The sequence below is a fragment of the Heteronotia binoei genome, unplaced genomic scaffold (genome assembly GCF_032191835.1).
Source record: "Heteronotia binoei isolate CCM8104 ecotype False Entrance Well unplaced genomic scaffold, APGP_CSIRO_Hbin_v1 ptg001470l, whole genome shotgun sequence".
NCBI classification, from domain to species: Eukaryota; Metazoa; Chordata; class Lepidosauria; order Squamata; family Gekkonidae; genus Heteronotia; species Heteronotia binoei.
The window spans coordinates 35,299-58,634 of NW_026800282.1; the positions used below are offsets into that span (position 1 = coordinate 35,299).

At 41.3% G+C, this 23,336-nt stretch overlaps 1 protein-coding gene across 2 annotated transcripts in view; it reads right to left on the bottom strand.

The window, feature by feature from the left end:
- LOC132591071 (large ribosomal subunit protein bL21m-like) overlaps positions 1-23,336 on the bottom strand; it is a 42,696-nt gene that overhangs the window by 18,701 nt on the left and 659 nt on the right. For both annotated transcript variants that reach the window (XM_060263958.1, XM_060263956.1), the window contains exons 2-4: positions 14,419-14,476; positions 7,168-7,253; positions 2,415-2,578 (exon numbers count right to left, since the gene is read on the bottom strand). In XM_060263958.1, the coding sequence (XP_060119941.1) occupies positions 2,415-2,578; positions 7,168-7,253; positions 14,419-14,476 (308 nt within the window). The remainder of the gene's footprint in view (positions 1-2,414; positions 2,579-7,167; positions 7,254-14,418; positions 14,477-23,336) is intronic.

The window sequence follows — 23,336 nt, forward strand, 5'->3', positions numbered from 1 at the left end:
TGGATTTTCATCAAAGCCTCTAAATTTAAGGTTCTGGGATCCTGCTTGAGTTTCCAACTGAAGTACTCTGTCTTTTAAAGTCTGGGTTTCTGCATGTAGTTTTAAGTTTTCAGATTGCAATGTCGTTCCCAGTTTCATAGTGTTTTCTGCAGTGAGATCAGGGGGGTTTTTTGTGCTGTAGATAATTTGTTCAGACAGCGGTTGAATAATTTCCTTCAGATTAAAGTCTAGTTTGTCCAAAATAGTTTTCTCTGTGTCCTGCAAGGCTGTTCTAAGTATATTCTGCAAGGTAAGTGCAGTGATTGGTTCTTCTGAAGCGTCTTTTATATTCGTGGTTTCTCCTAACGGTCAGCGTTCCCTGCTTAGGGACGCTTTAACACTTGCCTTTGCTGTTTGCTTTTTTGGGGAGAGAGTTCCCCCAGCTTTTCTCATCAATTAAAGTAGGAGTTTCTGTGGAGGAGAGTGGTTTTCGGCAGGGATTCAGGGCTTTCAGACAGAGCTACCGGATCAGGCATCCACCATTTCCCTCTCGACGCTCCGCCCCCTTGTGTAAGTAGGCACTTGACTAGAATATATATATGTATGTGTATATATATATATATACACACACACACACACACACGATGATCACCAGGTTCCATGATAACATTAAAAGTGGATTAAGCTGGATATTGTGAAGCACATGCCCCTAACGGTTATAAAATGCTATCTGAAGCAAGTAGCATTTATCAATTATATAGGTGTACCAACACTGAACAGCAATAGATCAAACTGTTAGGAAGGCATTTCTTATCAGTGCCATCATTCTAAAGGCATACTTCTGTTTTAGGAATAATACCTAGAAGAATGACACTGACTGGTTTGAATTGAATGGATAAACTATCTTTTATTATTTTTCTCTTCAAAATATTGTGGGCTTAAAGTTAAAACCCAGCAGAAAATAATGTGGGTTTCTGTGACTAGGATTGTTTTCCACTTTCAGAAAGTTCACCTTCAGCTACCTAGTTTGGGTAAAATGTTAGGCTTGCCAAAAGGCCTCAAGAACAGCATACTGCTCCTTAATAGAGGCTTGATGGGATGTTATTTATTTCCATGCCATGAAACGCTTCATTTGCCCATTTCCACACATTCACCCTCTATAAATGGGACATGATTCTGCCCCCTCCCCACCCCAAGCAGTTGTGACATGTGAACTTAACAATGAACATTTTTGTTATGGGGTATTCCAATACTTTTTCAGAAGGGGGATAGATTCATACATTTACCTAGTGCATTATTGCTTCTAAAACATTATTCTGTCAGGAGGCACTGTTTGCTAGGACTTTTGAGAGGATTTGAACGGCAGGCATCTTTTAAGGGAGGTGGAGATCAGGAGTTTGCTATTTTATTTTTCGATTTTACTGCAGATGCTTTTAACTGTTATTGTAAGCTGCCTTGAACCATGAGGAAAGGCAGGATATAAATGTTTAAATAAAGTATTACTATAGAAAGAGAAGACATTGTCCAATATGTAATATTTAAAAGTAATGGTAATCTTTGGTTCATTATCCAAAACATGGTCCTAAATATACTTTTGGTCCTTGGAGATCCTGCTATTTTGCTTTCAGTTTCCTTCCAAAACACTAGTGCAACTGAAGCACAATCAATTCTATATTGATAAGGAAAAAATGATGCTAATCATCATATAGAATTTGAAAGGAGATTTAAAGACTCTATGAAGGCTAAGTGGCCTCCTCAATATTAAATCTAATGGGTCTGTGCAAAAGATCGCTCTGAGGGGACAGCTAGATGATTACTTCAGGATTTCTGTTGCTTTAAAAATGCTGTAAGGGTCTGTTCCTACTCACAAATGTGTCAGGGGGAGGGTAACAGGCTCCTTTCTACCCCTTTGGGGCATTTGAGCTCTTGAAAAGCAGCACACGTGCCTCTCCTCCCTCCCATAATCCTAGGCAGGACTGGGCCCCATGTCATTTTTAACCCAAAAATAAAATGGCTGTGGCATCCCCAGATTGTCTGCAGGGATGCTGTATCATGTAGTTTTGCCCTGAGTGAAAATGAAACCATTTACAGAAGATAAGCAAAACAAAAGTCTGTGCTCTCTGAAAGTATCAACCTATTTAACAGAACGCAGAAACCTTCATGGCTGTTTGCATGGGGACAACGGTAGGCATTTCCATAATCACAGCTGCCCTTTTTCAAAATGTTACAGTCATAGAAATTACCCAGATTGTCCTCACACATCCTGGACCCAATTATGGGGAGAAAATTAGAATTGCACATATGGACGAACTCAAACATGCTTAGAGATGTGAAGTTTTAATACAAGTGCTGTTCAGGAATTCACTTATAAAAAACACCAGGACTGTAAAGAAATACTTCTGTGGGCATAAAATGGTTGATAATAGAAAGCTTACCTTCTCCATTCGGATTCTGTCTCCACATTCAGCTGGTATGTGACCTTCAATTAAAATTAAGTCTTCACTGGTTACTTTCCATTGTCTACTGGCAAAATGGACAACTGCAAACAGCCTTCCATATTGTTGGTTAGCAATCAGTTCATTCACTTTCTGTAGAAGGTCTGGGGAAAATTGATAAGTTAGTAAAGAAATGAAGTGAGTATGAATTCTGAATGTGCATACTGGGACTGTGTGTATGCCAGCCTCAGAGAAAATGACTCTTGCATAGTTACATGATGTCCATTTTATTTAAAGCACTGATATCTTGCCTTTCTTCCTAAAAGAAAGAACCTTGTCCAGTTCCGCAGGGCCTGTAAGACGACCCTCTTCCGGCTAGCCTACACCTAGTTAAGATGAGAACTCAATGTAGCTTGCCAGACTTCTGTTTTATATGTTTTATATGTATTTGGAACGTTTACTGGTATTTAAGGTTTTAACTGTTTTAAATGTTTAATGGTTTATATATTTAAATATTGTTTAATTTTTATGTTGCTCAATTGCTGGAAGCCGCCCTGAGCCACTTGTGGGAAGGGCGGGATACAAGTCATAGATAAATAAATAAATAAAATAAAAATCCAAAGCAGCAATCAATATATCAAATGTCACTTACATAAAATCCATCCAGACACACAAAGCCCAAAAGGTGCCAGGCAGCTCTCTGTTATGCCTGGATCCTATGCCACCTGACAGCTCCTTTCTCTTGCACCATCAAGAAAACCACCCGATGGAAGGCTAGAAAGCACCCAGCTGAGATTCATTTCTGCAAGGAACATTTCACTGCATTTTGTCTTTTTTTTTTTGCTGTTGAGAGTCAATTTTTTTAAATTGAAAAGCAGGATAAAAATAATTGTTATAGTTTAATTATAACTTCATCATTATAACAGGGATGACCAACTTCTATATTCTTAGAGGCTGCTCTATGCTAGAGATAATGCTCTTGGGACCAAAAAATGGATACTGCTGCACAATCTCCTAGGGTGTGCATGACTGGACATTGCAGAGTTGCTATGGCGACTTTATTGCCTCAACCTGAACTGAAGTATGATCCTGCAACCACCACATCCCAGCCAGCCACAGTGAGAGGCCTGGATGCGTCACAGAAGAAGGGCTTCTCACATGATACATTTGGGCCTCCCAATATAATTGGCTGGGACTGAGTGGTTGCTATGGGACCTGCAATGCCTCAGAAAGAGAGGGCAGATTGTGGGTGCCAGCTGGGGCAAGCATCAGTAGCAAAAAACAGATGTTCCATCATGGATTTAGATGATGATAGATTCAAGAAAGGGCAGAGAAGGGCAAAGGAAAGACAGGAAGATGAGCAGAATACAACTTGCCCTATGATCATTGCTTATGCAGCAGATCCCACCCCCAAGCATACCATGTGCAACGTGAGTTCTTTTAGGAAAAGGGGGTAAATATTGACAAGTGAAGTCATGCAGTCATAGCATAACATCCTTCTTCCCCGTCTCTTATGCTGGGGCTGACAGCTTTATTGAAAAGAGAGGAACGTGGGAAAAATAACATGTCTTGAAAGTACTTTCCTGAAAAGACATTGGGTTAGAAGCTGGTAATTGTAGGTGTAGGCAGTTATTCTTTTTATTCTGGAAAGAAGTTTCTTATTTTTGAGCTTTCTACCTTTGCAGGATTCCTGGCTTTTTTCGATGTTATGATTTGCAAGGTCAAATGGTATAAAACTACAGAACCAGATTGGTTGGGCCAGAGGAAGAAAAGCACATTTTTTTGTCCTGGTTATAAATGTTTTGAGGGGAATAGAATTGTGATGTCATAGGACAGGCCTTGGTGATGTGGTGGAGTCTGCCGTGGATCAATTCTAATCAAGGAGTACATGGCCCATGTAACTATTTGATATCTGAATCCTCGGATCAAATAGCAATGTGGTTAGCCCTGGTGCCAATCATGAAAACAGCAAAACCACTTCACCCATAGACTAAGTAGGGATCTCCACCTTTTCAGGGTTTCCCAGATACACACAAAAAAATGACAGTGGGTTAACTCAAAGAAAAAAGACACGCCCCCAACTGCTGAGAGTCAATGAAAGGGGGGAAGAGGAACAAAATTATCCTGCATAAGCCCCCAAGAGCTTGGAGAATCCTGGAAGATGAGAACTTGAGAAGTGGAATGTAATTTCCAAATTGTTCATTCCTGTGATTTCTAACGAGCCCTCAGATTTTCAAAATTTTAGAAGTGCATTTTCATTATGCCAGCACAAAATTTTCAGACTGGAGTTATGAACCTAGAATAAGATCAGTAATACTGTTCTGTATTTCTTTTATTAGCTCTGTTGGTTTGGTCAGTTTCTTTCCTATACACATTGTGTCAAATATAATCCCATATATATGTTGGATGATAAGATAACCAGTTACAATAATAGTCTCTGATCCAAAGGAATATTTGGTCTCTTTCCATGCTTACTAGAGTCAAAAGGTCTTTAATGCAATGCACAAGGGGAGGAATGTAAGCAAAGTTGAATAAACTGACTTTCATAAAGGATTATGAAGATGGCTGTGATGCTTTACTAGCATCAGTTGCTGAAAAAGAAAAGCAAAATCTAGTGGTTTAAATGCGGTATTCCATTAAGAAAACTGTTCATGATTGTAGAATACCCTAACAAAGTCCTCATCTATCATCAGTCTGGACAATTTCGCTTCCTGGTTCTTAATTATCTTATTCCCTCTGTGCCCTAACTTTTAAGGAGCCACTGTCAGTCTTCCAAAGATGGCAGAACACAACCATCACAATGCAAACCTACCGCTGTGAACATTGCTTCTCTGTTGTGTTTTTGAGAGAGTCACACCTTGTTTTAAGATTATAAAACGTTGAGGCCGTCAAGACCAAAATAGTCAGAATGGTCCACCTAGATCAGTACTGCTAACCCTGTCTGGTAATGGCTTTCCAGGTTGCCAAAGCAGCTCTTTCTCTGAGCAATTTCATGGGAGCTGGGGAGTACAAGTGGGATATAACTACCACTATAGTACAAGTGGGATATAACTGCACAGCTCTAGACCTTAGAGCTTTTCCCAAGTTCTGCCACCCTTTGATTTGCTTGGAAATGTCTTCAAATGATTCTAATACATGAGACAACCATGAACCACTAAGCTTTTGACAAGTAATCTGCTGCTACTTGGGACAGCTTGGACGAGTCTTTTCCTGACTTTTACAGAGGACAGAAAAGAAAAAAAGTTTAAGACGCCATGTGCTACGGATTTATAAAAAGCTCTTCTTTTTAAATTAATGTATCAAAATATATTTTAATATCAGAATGAAAAACATTCCAAAAAAATAATAAGCAAATACAGTTAAGCTAAAATATTACCCCAAAACATCATTTTAAATTGGTATGTTATAAATCCCAAAACCTTCACAATGTGAATGAAAGACATTTTCAATCTGATCTGAAATTTCTTTTTTACCCTGTTCCTTTATGCCAACAAAGGTCAACCAACACCGATGGAAATATTTCTTGTAACAAACCATATTTTGCATATCAAGGTTTCAGTATTTCAAAGTGCCTGGATAGAGCAACGTAGAACTATGAGTTGAAATAATCATTTTAAAAATCAGCTACTAGAGATTTAAGATTTTTTTTCTAATATAGTATAAATAGATAAACAATGGGTTAACTTCCAATTCATAACCATGAACTGTCTCAACCTATGAATACTTCCTCAATATCTTCTCACAGCAGTGAAATCCCAGCAATCATACAGAAGTACCAGAATGTTTTTAATATCAGTAGCATAAATTTGAAGCACTAGATACTTCAAACGATCCTTTGAGGCGTAGTACCACTGAAGCATTGTTTTCAAAGAGCTCTTCCTAAATTACACTACTAGCTTAAAAGTAAAAGTTTACACCAATTTTCTTGAGAAACCTAATTCTATATCAAGCTGTTTCTCACTTTTTCTTAAACTGGCATTTGTTATTATGAGCTTTATCTACATTTATCAAGGAATACATTTTAACTTCTAATCCATGCTCATCAGGATTATATAGCAAAAGTTCAAAACTAGTAAGTGATCTAAAATATTGTATATACTTATTGTAACACAAAAGTGTTTGACCTAGAGATACTAAAGATTTTTCTAATCCAGACCTTCATCTGGCATCATCAAATTATTTTCATCTCATTTTGCTTGTCAATTATACTTGTCTATATAAATCTCATTTTGCTTATCAATTATACTCCTCTCTCTCTCTCTGTATGTGTGTGTGTATCCTCTTAAACAATTTAAATTCAAAAATTCCCACTCCTCATGCAAATTCCTGTAACCTGAAACATAAGGCCAGATTGTTTGCTAACAAAATGTACTGCTAACTATACTACAATGTTTGCTAACAAACAGATTGTTTGCTAACAAAATGTACTGCTAACTATACTGCAATGTTTCTAGCAATGTAGAAGCACTGCATTGACAAGATGAGCACTCACTCATAAGCAAGCATGCAAACCAGCATTCACACTGCAGGACAGCTTGGCTATCAATAAATCTTTTCCCTTGCAAGCAGGAGCTTCTGCTTCCAACTTAAATTTATTGACACATTTCTCCTCCACTGCTTCTCTTGAGACTGATTTTCCTACACTGTCTCCATTCACATGCTCTGCTAAAGGACAGAGCACAGCAACAAGTGAGTAATGAGGAACAGAGACTGCAAAGAAAGGAAACTCTTCACTTCTAGTTAAGATACTTACCATTATGGTGCTTTACCTCTTCTGCTGGATCTGGCAGTTTGATTTCAGGCCATGGGGGTGAAGTTAAGGATGTTTTTGGAAGGAGCCTATCAAATAATAAGAATCTCCTGTTAATGAATGATATGGCTGACTAATCACTCCTGTAATTAAAGGATGTTTCAGATAGCTCTTAAAAGAAGGAGAAAGTTTCCCGAACAGCAGAGAAACCAAAAGAATTCAGACTTATTTTTTTCAAGTTTCATATTTTGCATTTGCAATTGGAAAATAATTTGCTTCAGGTTTATCTTTGTGATGATCACCTACAGAGAGGTTCTATCCTATTTGTGAATTTTTATGTGAAACTGACTCCCTTTGTGTCAGTTTTATTTTTGCTGTCAAAATCAGGAATAACTGACAGTCAGCTGAATAGACTGAAAAATGGAGTGCCAGATGAGAGAAAAGTGGGTATGCGAGCCTAAGCATCCAATCAAATGTGTGCCATCTCCATAGCTCTCAGTGGGGTTTTTTAAATTAATCATCAGGCACATGGAGGTCTGATTTAGATTGACAATGTGGCACAATGGAAGGGGGTTAACTCATCCCTCCCCCTGATCTGAAATTGCCTGGGTGTTGCTATTGGCCTCTATGGAGAAACTTACAAACTGGGTCCATATATGCCTGATAATTACATCTGAAAACAATTGGGAGCTTCAGAAATGCTCATATTTGGTTATACCCTGAAATGAAGTTACCTGAGGCTTGGAACTGGCCTGGATGTGAGTCAAGAGATATTTCTCCACCCAAAATGGGTGGTTCAGCTGACAGAGCTCAGGCTCTATAGCACAGCTGAAATGGAGAATGCAACATGTCCATTATTTATTTATTTATTACTTTACATTTATATCCCGCCCTCTCCGCAAGCGGACTCAGGGCGGCTTACAATATCATAAAAACAATCAATTCCATAAAACATATAAAAACATAGTTCACTTATCAATTTAAAACTATTTGCGCTGTCTCAATCCAGTCTGGCGGTATTGGGTTCTGACTATGATCGCCAGCTTCTGTAGGATGTCCGGTGGCAGCCCATTTTCAGTCAACCAGAAAAGCTTGTCTAAACAGTTCGGTCTTACAGGCCCTGCGGAACGCCGACAAATCCCGCAGGGCCCTTATAGCTTCTGGGAGGGTGTTCCAAAGTTCTGGTGCTGCCACCGAGAAAGCCCTGGATCTTGTTACGCATAGCCTGGCTTCTTTTGGGCCAGGGGCAGACAGCAGATTTTTTGTCCCTGATCGCAGTGCTCTCTGGGGGATATATGGGGAAAGGCGGTCCCGTAGATAGGCAGGTCCCTGACCATAAAGGGCTTTAAAGGTTAGTACCAACACCTTGAAGCGAACTCGGAACACAACAGGCAACCAGTGCAGCTCTCTCAGCACTGGCCGAATGTGCTCCCGTCGTGGTAGCCCCATTAACAGCCGTGCCGCAGCGTTCTGCACTAGCTGTAGTCTCCGGGTTAGCATCAGGGGTAGCCCCATGTAATGGTAGGGGATTTGTGCTGGTAAAAAAGCCAGACATGCAAAACATGGCTGTTGGACAAATGGATAACGGGGAGAAGCCTTAGCTCAGTGGCAGAACTCATGCTTTGTACAAAGAAGGTTAAAAAGTGTTCTGGTAACTGGTCTAGGAAAGCCTTGGCTATAGGGCATGGAATGCTTTTTCCAATCAGAGGGAATAGATGGACTGATAAATAGCGTTTGTTAAATCTTTGCTGGAAAACAGTAGTATGTTTACTTGCCAAGAAGAACTATGGAGCCAGCAACATTGAAGACTGATCCAATTTTCATGTAATTAAACAGGATGCATCCACTGCTTTCAAAAATCTCTGCTCTGAATGAACACTGTGTCTCTATCATTAAAGGATAGTCACAGGAAGCCTAAACAAGGGAGAAAAATTTCCTCCTGCCGTGGGGAATCTACTGTTTACTTTGTATGCTCTTGTCAAATCTCAAAGCCACACAATGCCCTTAATTCAAGCCCTGTTGAGGACACAGAAAAGCCGACACAGCAGTTAACTCACATCTACTCTTATAGGGATGAGCATTCCAGCATTCAGAAAGCAGCAGATGTTTTGCAGCAATCTCAGAGACTGCCTAACTACATACTAGAATGTTTTGCAAATACATACTTTGCAATTAAGTAATTTTACCCATACAGGGGAACAGTCCCACTCCCCAATGCTATTTAACAATATAGCATAACATAGAGAACTGCAGAGAAACAAAAGAAAATAACGCTAAGTGAAATTAAAACACAAATGGCAAAAACTTAAATCCCACCACCATCTGCAGTCATGTAACAACATAGAATTAGAGTTGCCAGCTCCAGCATGGGAAATTCCTGGAGATTTGGTAGCAGTGCCTGAGCAGGGAAGTGCCTGGGAAGGGAATTCAGTGGAAATGTGATACCATAGAGTTCACTAAAGCTGCCATTTCCTTCAAGGGAACTAATCTCTACGGTCTGGGAGAGCCCCAGGCCTCATGTTGAGGCTGATAACTCAAATATGGAATACATAACTTGAAATCAGACTGCCAATTCACTCTGGTAAGCATGGAGCCTTCCTCTGCAGAAACAGCCTCCTCCACATTGTTTAGTTGAGCAGAGTGACAGGATGCATCCTGGTTTTCTATGCAGGGTGTTGTGCTAATTCCCTCACCTCAATTATGTGACCCCCACTCCCCATGTTCTGTAAAATTAGGGTATTTGCATCTCTGGGCACGACAATTTTTTTAAAGTGAAATTTGGATTGCATTGTTGCATGTTCACAGTGAGCAAGGGAAACTGAAACATTACACCATAAAAGGGTGTAAGGGCAGGGACTAGGAAACAGCAGGAAAAGGGCCTTCCCTTCCCAAACCTCCCTATGCTTTCTAATAAAAGCTGTCTACTTATTTCATTGCAGCCACAAAAGGGAGAGCCACAGTAGGTACAATCCACTAGTAATTGCTTCTGTTACAGATTCTCTGAAGTCATATGAGATAATGGTTATTCCCCTTTCATACTTTTCAAAAGAGTACAATAAATTTCAATGGGGCTTATGAATGGAATGGGCCTTGCAGCTTATGCTGATCATTGTGTCTAATGGTAAACTGGCTGACTCATGTGGATAATGAAAACCACCCAAAGGCAAGGTGAAGGTCTGGTCTCTACCTACGGGGGCAGGGGGGGGGGACTTATATGAAGAAAACAATCATGCCATGCCACCCACAGGAAACCTACTCAAGGGATGTTGAAAAACAGGACTCCCCCTCCCCTCCCTGAGAGATCTCAGTTTGACAAGTGCTGAAAATGCCCCAAAAGAGAATGTGCAGAAAAGCTGAGCATCAGTTGGCAGGGAGATGAGAGGAATTAACCTGCACAAGTTTGTAAAGGCTCAGAAACTCTCCAATAATTCCTTGTCAGCCCCTGCATGTTACATGTTATTTCAAAACTGAAGATGATTCTTGGGCTTCTGTGAAAATAAACAATGCATTCTGAGCTCACACATGGCACAGACCTGAAAGCAAGCTGAAAACTGCAAACTTGAAAGCTATCTAACGTAAAACTCCCATAACATAAAAAGCTTGGATGTCAGGGATTACGTTAATTAAAAACCTTTACTATTGATATGAGCAGGGAGTTTGACATGGAAAACAACTCAAGCCTGTAAGCCTCCAACACTGAAATAGCTGGTATTGAATATACCATGTGATTTTTTTCAGTTATTCAGACAAGCCCCCATGTCAAGGCCATGATCTATTACTTGTAAAACCAAGGCGTTTTCTAGACCTTGTGACTGTACAACAGCCATGCTGGCTGTTTCCCCAAAGTGCTGCATAGCAGGCATACAAAAAATTCTTATGCCCACATGGATTAACTGGAGAGCTGAATGTTGTTTTCAGACAAGTGAAACTGATCTTGTGAGCTTTTGCTGTGCTTTTCAAAAACAGTGTATGAAAATTAATTCTCTGCTCCTATTATAGGTTCCATAAGATTTTAAATCCAAAACATGATTGGTCATTTGTTTATGAGATAAATTAGATTACCCATGAAAATTTGAACTCAGCAAAACTGGATGTCTTTGAATGAAGAATTATCCCATGTTAACCCTGTTACACAAAATCAAGACACATTTTCAGCATCAGATAATCAGCTGCTCAGTGGTGAATCATCATTATCATCAGATAATCAGTGGTGAAAAATACGACTGCCTTGCTTGTGTGGGATCAGTGTCTAAAAACAAGAAGTGGAAGCCAAACCCAAGGAACCCTGAGCCATCTCTTGATATCTCAGGAAGTGCCATTTGGCACTCAATATAAAGACTGCTGGTGGAGCTGCCTGGGGAGAAGGAAGGCCTCCAGGCTAGGATAAGGAACCACCATTTCTTAACAAAGACATTCTCTTGTTGCCTTTGAGAAAGAAGAGAGGAATAACCTCACACCTCATACAGATTTAGTTCAGGCAATGAAGAGATATTTAGACACATTCCATGTATTTTCTTATGAGTCTTCCTTTATACACTTCCATGCTCCCTTCCCCATCTAAGGATTCTTCTTGTGTACCCTCCCTCCAATAAAATGGATGTTTCAACCTTTGACAGCACAAGTGTCCCCTAAGGAGCTTTCTCCCTAACAAGTATAATGAATAGAAGTTGTCATAACCATACAAGCAGCAAGTTGCCAATTTCTAAAGTGAAGTGGTTTCCAAGCACCCAGTTTTACCTTAGCTTACCTCCTAGAAATGTCAAGTTTCTAGCTCAGTGACAGCTGTAACAAAATGTTTGCCAGGGGTGCAGAGAGGCGCAGTAAAGCAGAGCAAAAGGGAATGAAGTACAGGCTCAAGAAAATAAAAACATTTGCTGTTCTCTGAATGGAAGAACAGGAAAAGTATTAACTTGCTTCCTAAGACGTGGGGATTCAGCAGTCCGCCTTACAGTGGTTGACCTCCTTTCTCCAAGATCGGGGACAAAGGGTGGTGATAGGGGAGGAATCATCCCAGAGGCACTCACTCATATGTAGTGTGCCACAGGGTGCGGTTCTGTCCCCAATGCTATTTAACATCTATATGCGCTCCCTTGCCCAGATTGTCAGGAGGTATGGACAGGATTGTCACCAATACGCAGACGACACCCAGCTCTATCTATTGATGGGCGGCCAGTCCGACTGTACCCCAGAAAATCTAGACCTGGCTCTTCAAGCTGTAGCATCTTGGCTCAGGCTGAGTCGGCTGAAGCTGAATGCGATGAAGACGGAGGTTCTCTATCTGAGCCGGGGTGGTCCAAGGGGAGGTGTCCATCTGCCGGCTCTTGACGGGGAGCCACTGATACCGGCCCCTAAGGTCAAGAGCTTGGGCGTGCTCCTGGAGTCCTCCCTCACAATGGAGGCCCAGGTAGCAGCCACTATTAGATCCAGCTTTTTTCATCTTCGGCGGGCACGGCAGTTGACTCCTTTCCTAAAGCACAACGACTTAGCAATGCTGATCCATGCTACGGTCACCTCAAGAATAGATCACTGTAATGCTCTCTACATGGGGCTACCCTCGACACTGACTCGGAAGCTACAGCTAGTGCAGAACGCTGCGGCGTGGCTGTTAATGAGGCTCCCCCAATGGAAGCACATTTGGCCAGCGCTGAAAGAGCTGCACTGGCTACCTATTGTGTTCCGAATCAGTTTCAAGGTGTTGATATTGACCTTTAAAGCCCTTTATGGTCAGGGACCTGTCTATCTGTGGGACCGCCTTTCCCCATATATTCCCCAGAGAGCACTGCGTTCAGGGACAAAAAATCTACTGTCCATCCCTGGACTAAAGGAGGCCAGGTTGCGTTCGACACGAGCCAGGGCCTTCTCGGTGGCAGCACCAAAATTATGGAATGCTCTCCCGGAGGCCATAAGGGCCCTGTGGGACCTCTCTACATTCCGCAGGGCCTGTAAGACCGAATTGTTTTGACAGGCCTTCAATATTTAACTGAGAGAGAGCTGCCACCTGACATCTGTTAGAGTACTCGGTGATCACCGTCTGAAAAGCAGAACTGCCAATATAGTAATGATACAGACCATGTAATAGCTTTTTTTTTAAAAAAAAAAATTTAATTGTAATGATGTTTTATTGATTTTATTGATGTATTGATTTTAATTGTGTAAATGAATGTTGTGAGCCACCCTGAGTCCGCTTGTGGAGAGGGCAGGATAGAAATTTAATGTAATAAATAAATAAATAAGAGGCCTTCCTCATGGCCATGCTGAGGGGAAAAAGAGTTTTGGACACTTCACATAATTCCTGTTTAGGACTGATTTAGAAGCACAGGAAATTTCTGTTATGGTGTGCTCTTTATCATCCCAACATAACTGCTTTTAGGGTCAGAACAGTACCCGACAAGACCCTGAACATAAGAACATTAAGACAGCCCTGCTGGACCAGTCCAATGGTCCATCTAGTCCAGCATCCTGTCTCACACAGTGGCCAACCAGTTCCTCTGGAGGGACAACAAGACGGAAGCCAAAATCTTCTCCTGATGTTGCCTCCTGGCTCTGGGATTCATAGATTTAGCACCTCTGCATGTGGAGGTTCCCCTCTGTCACCATGACTAATAGCCATTGATAGACCTATTCTCCATGAATCTTTTGAATCCCCTTTTAAAGCTGTTTATTCCTGTGGCCATCACAGTATCCTCTGGCAGCAAATTCCACATTTTAATCATTCATTGTGTAAAGAAGTATTCCCTTTTGTCAGTCCTAAATCTGCTGCTCATCAGTCTCATTGAATGCCCTCAAGTTAGAGAAAAAAATGTAAACTCTCTGCACCCTATGCATAATTTTATAAACCTCTCTAATGTTCCTTTTGGTAGTTGCGGCTAGTCCACTTGCTCGGGATTTGATTTACATCGAGCAGCCATACAGATAGTCTTTTCAGGGATTATAAATTCTGTTTTATCGCCTTCTTGTATTTTTTAATAATTCAATTACATTTTAACTGGTTAAATTATTGTATAATTATTGTTTAAAACTACTGTTGTAATCCGCCCTGAGCCCTGCTATGCAGGGTGAGGGTGGACTAGAAATCCAAATGATGATGATGTTGTTGTTACAGTTTTGGACTTTAGGGATAATTTAACCCTGAACTTAATAGCATTGTTCTCTTGAACTTAACAGTACTGTGGTAACTGGAACTAAGCAAGGAAAGGAAGTGCAGGATTGTGGAAGTGTAAAAGGCACACCAACACTTCAATATGTTGCTCTTACCCTTGCTGTACTGAAGCACTCCTTGAACTTTTTCGGGCTGTAGACCACAACAGAGAGGCTGAAACAGAAAGAAGGAAAAAGTCACATTGAAACCATCTTCATTGTTTTAATATTGAGCTGTACCAAATCCAGAATGAGTAGGAAAGACAATACAGCAGAAAGTAAAGGTGGATGGATTTATATTGTTCTTGCTTCTGTAAAACACCTATCTAATCTGAACAAAAATACAAATAGACACCAAATCAGGCTCAAAATAGTCCCCATTCATGTGAAATGTAAAAATAGTAGAAAAAGAAAGAAGGGTTGAACATTATGTTGTAGGAATCTGGGCTTGGTTCTAACAATTTCAGCTTTTCTATCCGAAATGAGCTAAAAAGTTTAAGATTAAAACATTGTTCCAAAATCTACTGTAGTGACAAAGTAACAACCAGCAGAACAGATTGAAAAATGATGATCATTAACTTGACTGAATTAATAGCAAGATTAGTGAAAATCCCCTCTTGAAAGCTGAATCTAACACCTTATTAGTTTAATCACATTTTTGCAGTCACAATATTGCATTTACTTTTCTTGCAGGGAAAGACAACCTGCTCGAAGTAATTATTTATAGGAGAGTTAATACAAAAGTATAGAAAATAAATTGAACAAGTTACTCTTGATTGCACCTTTAAGCAGCTGCTTTGCAGAAACCAGACACTGATTTTTCCTACCTGTCCTCAGTACATACAAACATGTCAGCTGCATTGCCATTTGCCACAAATTTTTAAAAGATCCATATTCAAAGTAAGAGCAAAAATTTTAATAGAGGAACTTTCTTAATTATTAGGTGATGTCAAAGATTTCAGGTTTTCACAACTGGTAACATCATTAGGGTTTGTAGAATCTTTTGGGCTCAAGTGCCGTGTTCTACTGGAGAAAGTTTTCCTTCCAGACGTTTCGTTCTCAGCTGCGGAGAACATCCTCAGTGGCGTTGCAGCCGGAGCATCAATGCACAGCAGCCAAGAAGGTCAGAGCGCCTGCTCCGGCTGCAACACCACTGAGGATGTTCTCCGCAGCTGAGAACGAAACATCTGGAAGGAAAACTTTCTCCAGTAGAACACGGCACTTGAGCCCGAAAGATTCTACAAACCCTAATGATATTAGGTGATGCTCCAGTGATGAAAACTATAGCTGGTTTAAGAAGATTAATAAAAGCTAACAACCTAATAAGCATGGGGAGAGTAAGCTGGTTCAAATCTATCTTTAGCTATATTGTGTATACTGGGAGGCAAAATACCCCTGGCCCCCACTAGCAGGTTAAAATGAATAGCAACAGGCTTGTTCCATTCTGTGGGTGTCACTAATTGGTCTCTCAGCCTACACAGCCCTTATCGTCTTCAAGGCCAGAGCTGGAAATCTGGTAATCAGCTTTTCATGAAAAATTGCAGCCCACAGGAATGGGGGGGGGGGAATCAGGAGTGATGAGGTAATTTTCTATAGGATTCCAACAAGAATGTGTTGGATGTCATCATCACCTGATGCTGCTTGGCCAAAAAACAATAATTGAGTGAAGACCTAGAGAAAGAGGCTAGTTTGGATTTTGATGGACGGAAGGCCTGAACTATAACATGCTTATATGTATGAGCCTTTAACTCTTGGACTTAAGGTTTGTACCATCTAACACATGTTCTGAAAATGTGTTAGTTAATCTGGTTTTCTTGTTTTTCTGTTGTATGACTTTAGAACAATGTTTGCCTGTAAATTAAGTCTTTTGTTTTGACAGAAATTAAATGAAATTTCATGTTTTTGTTTTTTTCAAAGAAAGATTTGGTTACTTGTGTACAACAACCCTGGGGAGCCATGGGGTTCAGCTTTGGATTCCTTGACAGATGCATATGTTTCCAAAGGCAAGAAACATTGTGCACTTCACCAGATTTCTGAGATTTAAGGTTTATTACATTGGAGTCTACAGAAAACTGCTCACGATGGAGTCTACAGGAAATGCTGGGAATTATAGACTTCCCTTCCAAACCCAAATCTCTTCCTCCAAGATACTAAAAAGCTTCACTGTCTGAGCTGGTAAATTTACTTCTTCTGCCTTCCACTATTTTCTTTTTCTCTAATCAGCCTTACAATGGCAATGGGCATATATCAAGACATGGAAGGATTTAAAAAAAAAATCACTTTTTTTCTGTATACCTGGAGTATCCAAGTTTAGGGTTGCCACCCTGTCAACCAGCAGGTATCTCACCAGTGGCGGGGCTCTCCTAGTTGGTGATGCAGTGACATCTCTTTCAACACAACCAGAAGTGACATTATTTGATCACCAACATGCCCTACAACTTGGCCAAAAGTCTATGATTTAACCATAATTTTGGCCAAGTGCTGAAGCACTGCCAGCAATGCAATGATGTCACTTCTGGCCACAGTGGAAGTGACAACATCACATTGCTAGCAATCACACACCATTTTTCTCCCAATGCCCAGCTGAAGAGTAGTGGGAACAGCAGGTGGGGGACAGGAGGTTCATCTCTGTTCAAGTCTGCAAAAACCCCTAGCTTGTTTATGGCTGGCTTTGTTTCACTTCCCTAGGAATAAAAAATCAGGAAGTCTGGAATGAGAAGCAACAGGTACCAATGCATAAGACATCCCCTACGCAGAAGAAGGTAATGGCAAACCACCCCTGCCCATCTCTTGCATAGAACATGCCATGGATATCACCATCATGAGTTGGCTGCAACTAGATAGCATGTTCTTCTATAATTTACATCAACAACAATTTTTAAGTAAAGAAATTATGATTTCCTGACTCACTTTGTTCTTAGAAACTAGGGTGTATTGCAGTCAGTTTTTCCCTTCATAATCACATTACTAAGAAAGTCACTGGGAAATACCCTTTCTCTGTGGTTGGGGACAAGGGGTGGCAATTGGCGAGATCTCCTGGTGTTGCCCACCGGAATGTGGTGTTCCGCAGGGAGCTATTCTCTCATCAATGATATTTAACATCTATATGCGCCCCCTTGCCCAGATTGCCAGAGGTTTTGGGCTGAGTTGTCACCAGTATGCAGATGACTTTTAAAGCCTTACGCGGCCTGGGACCTACATACCTACGGGACCATCTCTTCCCATATGAGCCCCGGAGGCCTCTATGATCGACCAATCAACACCTTCTGACCACCCCTGGCCCAAAGGACATCCAGCTTGCCTCAACCAGGGCCAAGGCCTTTTTGGCCCTGGCCCCAACCTGGTGGAATCAGCTCCCCAAGGAGATACGGGCCAGATTTATCGCTATTCCGGAGGGCCTGTAAAACAGAGCTGTTCCACCAGGCTTTTGGCTGAGGTGGGCGGGCATCCTCACACCAGCTAATTGGCCTCCCTGCACTGACCACAACCCGTGTTCAATCTGTGAAGGATGTACATATCTGTACACTGACATTGTCTTATTTTAATTTATTTTAATGTTCTAGCTGTTTAAATTTTATTGTTTTATGATGTGATTTTAATTATTTATTATGCTGCAATCCTCCCTGAGCCCGACCTGGGAAAGGGCGGACTAGAAATCAGCAAAAATAAATAAAATAAAATGTGCTGCCAGTTGCCCTCATCTTGCTCCCCAGAAATGTGCTGAGCAGAGGAGCCAGGAACGCCATTGGCCCCATACCCTCTCACCTCCTTTCTTCAGGGATAGGGCAGCAGCCAAGATGCGCTCACACAGCAAGGGAGTCCGTGAGTGAAAGACAGTTGGAAGTGAGTGACTCCTTGCCTCTATGACCTCCCCATCCTTTCTGGGCCGGCGGGCACAATTTTATTTAACAAGTAAAGAGAGGGTTGCTGAGAAGGAGGGGAGGTGGGTTAGTGGGCATTGTGGATGGGGGGGAAGATAAGGCTCTTTTGGAGGAAATCGAGAGAAATGGGAAAGGGGAGAGGATGAGAAGCAGATTTAAGTCTCATCGAGGGTGTTATTTGACTGATTGAAATGCAGAATGCAAAAGGAATGATAGCACTGCCCATCGGAAACAATGGGAGAGGGTGGAAGACCCATTGGAAATAATGGGAGCCAAGAATGCCATTGCATGGGGTCCACTGAAATACACCACAGCACTAAAAGAGTTGCAAAGAAAATGTAGAATGGGGTTTTCATTAAGCTCTCTGGGCCAAGATAGACTACTCTGGGATTGGAATGAGATCCCTCCCAAAGTGGAATGACAGTCCCTACAGGTAGCAGAAGTGTCCTAGGGCTGGAATGACAGCCCCCAGAGTGGAATAAGAGTTCCTGTGGGTAGCAGAAATGTTCTAGGACTGGAATGACAGCTCTCAGAGGGGAATGACAGTCCCTAAAGGTAGCAGAAGTGTTCTGGGACTGGAATAACTGCCCTCACAGCGCAATGACATTCCCTGGAGGGAAAGGCAGATACCAGAAAGAGACACAGAATGTCTGGAGGAGGGTGGGGGACAGGGACAGATCTATCAGCAAGGTAAATGACGAGTAATTAGGTAAAGAAGAAGGATGTGTGGAATGTGATTAATGGATCATTGATGACACAGAGGAAAAGAAGCAGAGAAGTTTGGAGTCAGAATGTCTAGGGGAGGGATTTGATCAGCTCTTGACCCCCACAGCTTTCTTCCCTGGAGCACAGAGTCATCTCTCTTACTTTTTTGTTCTCACAATTGGGATATTAGTCTTCTCTTGGTGGTGAAAAACTAATGAAAATGAGTAGCACAGACTTAATGGTGGCTGCAGAACATTTGGCAAAAAAATATTCAGAGGACTTAAATATTGATGAATTTAAACGTGAACTCAAAACATTCAGAGATCAAAGTCATACTTTTTCTAAAAATACAGAACAAAAGAGCTGCCTAGATTTATTATCTGTGATTTACACAAATGATTTACAGGATGCATTTCTTAATTTGTGTATAGTGTTAAGCATTAAGAATGTTCGCCACTCTACCAACAACATCAGCATCCTGTGAGAGAAATTTTAGCAAAACAAAGTTTATAAAAACCAGTCTCTGGTCAACAGAGTACCAGTAGCATTATTAAGCCTGGCTATGTTGTCTACTGAAAGTGATGTGGAAAATACCATAAATTATGCTGATGCAGTGAGAAGCTAAGTAGAAAAAAAATGAGAAAAATTCACTTTTAATTGAAGGGAGATTATGGTTTATATTCAATATATGCATTATTACTAATGCTTAATTTTATTCAAGAAAGAAATGCCCTTACATGCTGTGCTATTTTATCTGTATTTTCTCCTAAGGGCATGATGCCCTAGCAAGAGAGTTTACTTTTCTTATATCTCTGCTTTGCAACTGCTGTGGATTCTTTTGGATGTTAGAAACTTGCCTTGGCTATCCAATAAATGCTATTTTTTCTAGAATAAAGAATTTGTATCTCTTTTCTTTATTTGGATAGTGGACTTTGTTTAGGAAAACAACACCTATTGGGTCGCCCTTGTCCACATATTAGTTCACCCCCTCAAAGAACTTTAACAGGTTAGTGAGACAATATCTTCCCTTACATAAGAGTCTTCCTCAACAGCTTTTGTATATCCATGTGCCCACTAATTCTTTCTTTAATAAGTTTCCACCAACTTTCCTGGCATTGAGATCAGACTGACTGGCCTGTAATTTCTCCTCTGGAACCCTTTTTAAAGATGGGGGTGACATTAGCTACCTTCCAATTGCAAACCGCCCCATAAAAAGTTTGCTGTGAAAATGTTGTGAAAGCAACTTCACCCCAGAGTCAGAAACGACTGGTGCTTGCACAGGGGACTACCTTTACCTTTTCAGTCCTCAGGAATGAAGGCAGATTTTAATGAGATTACATATTTTTGTCAGGAGATCCACAAGTTCACCTCTGAGTTCTTTCAGAACTCTTGGATGTATGCCATCCAGGCCTGGTGACCTACCAGTTTTTAAATTGTCTGTCAGTCATAGGACCTCCTCTCATCACCTCAATCTTACTCAGGTTTTTCAACACCCCTCCCAAAATCAGCTGTTCTGGAGTGGGCAAGCACTTATCTTCCACAGTGAAGATGGAGGCAAAAAAATGCATTCAGCTTCTTAGCCATTTCCCTACCCTCCTTCAGTAATCCTTTTACCCCTTAGTCTTCCAAGGGCCCCACTGCCTCCCTGGCTGGTTTTCTGCCTCTAATGTATTTGAATAAATTTGTATTGTTGGTCTTTATGTTTTTTGCAATATGCTCCTCATAGTTTCTTTTTGCTTGCCTGATCACAGACTTGCCTTTTATTTGCCACAGCCTGTGTTCCTTTTTATTAACCTCACTCAGACTAGCTTTTCACTGCTTAAAGGAATATTTCTTATCTTTTACAGCTTCCATTACTTTGTTAACCACGCAGGACTTTTTTCTAGACCTATTTGTGCCTTTCCTAACCTGCGGTATATATTTTATCTGACCTTCACTAGGATTGTAGTTTTAAATAGCATCCAAGCCTCCCAATTTTCCTTTCAGTTTACTCTTCACATGCCCCCTCATCTCAGAGAAGTTGCCCCTTTTAAAGTTAAAAGTTGTGCTGGTCTTTTTGGGCAACTCCCTATTTATAAAAGTGTTAAACTCAATAACATTATAGTCACTGTTCCCAAGTGGTGCAATTACTTTTACATTTCTCAGCAGGTCTTGTGCATTACTTAAGACCAAGTCCAAGATCATCTCTTCCCTGGTTAATTCTGTGATCATCTGCTCCACAGCACAGTCAATGAGAGTGTCTAGAAACTCAATCTCTTTCACTCGACCTGAACACATATTGATGTGTGGGTCGTTAAAATCACCTATTATGACACAGTTTTTATGTCTAGCTGCAATCTTTCATCATTTTATAATCATCCCCTATCTTTTGATCTGGCAGGCAATAAACTCCCAGAGTTAAGCTTTCTTTTGGGCCCACTATTTTGACCCAAAGCATTTCTAGAAGCAAATCTAATTCTCTTACCATATCAATCTTACTGGACTGTATACCCTCTCTGACACACAAAGCTACCCCACCTCCAACCCTTTCCTCCCTGTCTTCTGATATAATTTATACCCAGGAATAACAGTGTCCCACTGATTCTCCTCATTCCACCAAGTTTCTGAAATATTCAAAATGTCTACAATTCCCCCCAACACTAAGCATTCCAAGTCTCTGAGTTTACCTCAGACACTTCTAGCATTTGCATATAAACATCTATAATTCCCCAGGCATGTTAGGCCTGCAACCTTCCTCCTGCTGCCTTGAGACTTTGCCAGGCAGTCCATACTGTTTGTCACCATCTCAGCGGACAACTCTAATCCATTGCCCTGTAGAAAAGTAACAGCTAACCCTTCATTTCTTTGAGATGAATTACCCCGAACCAGAGACATTTCATCTCCTGTCGGCTTCCCCCAAGATTCGGTTTAAAAACTGCTCTGCCACCTTTTTGATTTTAAGCGCCAGCAGTCTGGTTCCTTCTTGTGACAAGTTTGTTCCAAAAAGCACCCCAGTGCCTAACAAACTTGAACCCTTCCTCCCTACACCATCGTCTCATCCACATCTTGAGACTCCTAGTTTGTGCCTGTTTCTCCGGCCATGCATGTAGAACAGGGCCTGAAAAGTGTAGAACAGCACTTCTGAAAAAGCTACCTTGGAGGTCCTGGCCTTGAGTCTCCTGCCTAGCAGGACCTCACAACTGCATTTCCCCACATCGTTGGTGTCAATATGTACCACAACCACTGGCTCCTCCCCAGCACTGTCTACCAGCCTATCTACAACACACGTAATGTTTGTTACCCTCGCACTAGGCAGGCAAGTCACCATACAGTCAGTATGCAGGTTTGCCACCTAGCTGTCTACCTGCCTAAGGATTGAATCACCAACTACCAAGAGTCCTGTTCCCTCCCTGCCCAGGGATAGTTCCTTGGTGTGAAAGGATACCTGTTCACCAACTGAAGAAGTTCCTTCTGAGGGCACATTCCCCTTATCCTCAGCACGGCGCCCTGTTGCCTCTTGACCCTCATGCTCCCTGACAGAAGTACACTTTCCCTATTAAGGAAGGTTAAAGCACTTGGAGCTCTTCTGCTTGGAGAAATGTTGACTGAGGAGTGATATGATAGAGGTTTACAAGATTATGCATGGGACAGAGAAGGTAGAGAAAGAAGTACTTTTCTCCCTTTCTTACAAAACAAGAACTTGTGGGCACTCAATGAAATTGCTGAGCAGTCAGGTTAGAACAGATAAAAGAATCTTTACCCAAAGAGTGATTAACACATGGAATTTACTACCACAGAAGGTGGTGGCGGCTACCAGCATAGATGGCTTCAGTAGGAGATTGGATTAACATATGGAGCAGAGGTTCATCAGTGGATGGAACTCTCAGTTTGGGGCAGTGATGCTTGTATTCTTGGTGCTGGGGGGAGAACAACAGTGGAAGAGCTTCTAGTGTCCTGGCCCCACTGAAGGACCTCCTGATGGCACCTGGGTTTTTGGCCACTGTGTGACAGTGTTGGACTGGATGTACCATTGGCCTGATCCAACATGGCTTCTCTTATGTTCTTATGAGAGCTCACCCTTCACTTGCTCCTTTCCCTTTCAGTATTTTTTTGCCATGGAATGACTCTCTTCATGCCTCTGAGTTCCTTAAAGTCTGTCTTCCTAACAGCTAACATGCATGTTTGGCTAAGAACTCCTTTAGCTCCTTACAACAAAAAGAATTCTAGGAGGAATGCTTAGCTAATGATGGCTAAGATAATATAAAAGTGTCTGATGAAGTGTGCTTCTAGCACACGAAAGCTTACATTCTGAATAAAACTTTGTCTTAAGGGTGCAACTTGACTCTTGCTTTGTTCTACTGCTTCAGACCAACACAGCTGCCTACCTGGATCTATCATAATGTAAAAGTGTTATTAACAGTTCACCGAAGTCAACACAATTTATTCTGTTTAAAATAGTGGTTTATTATA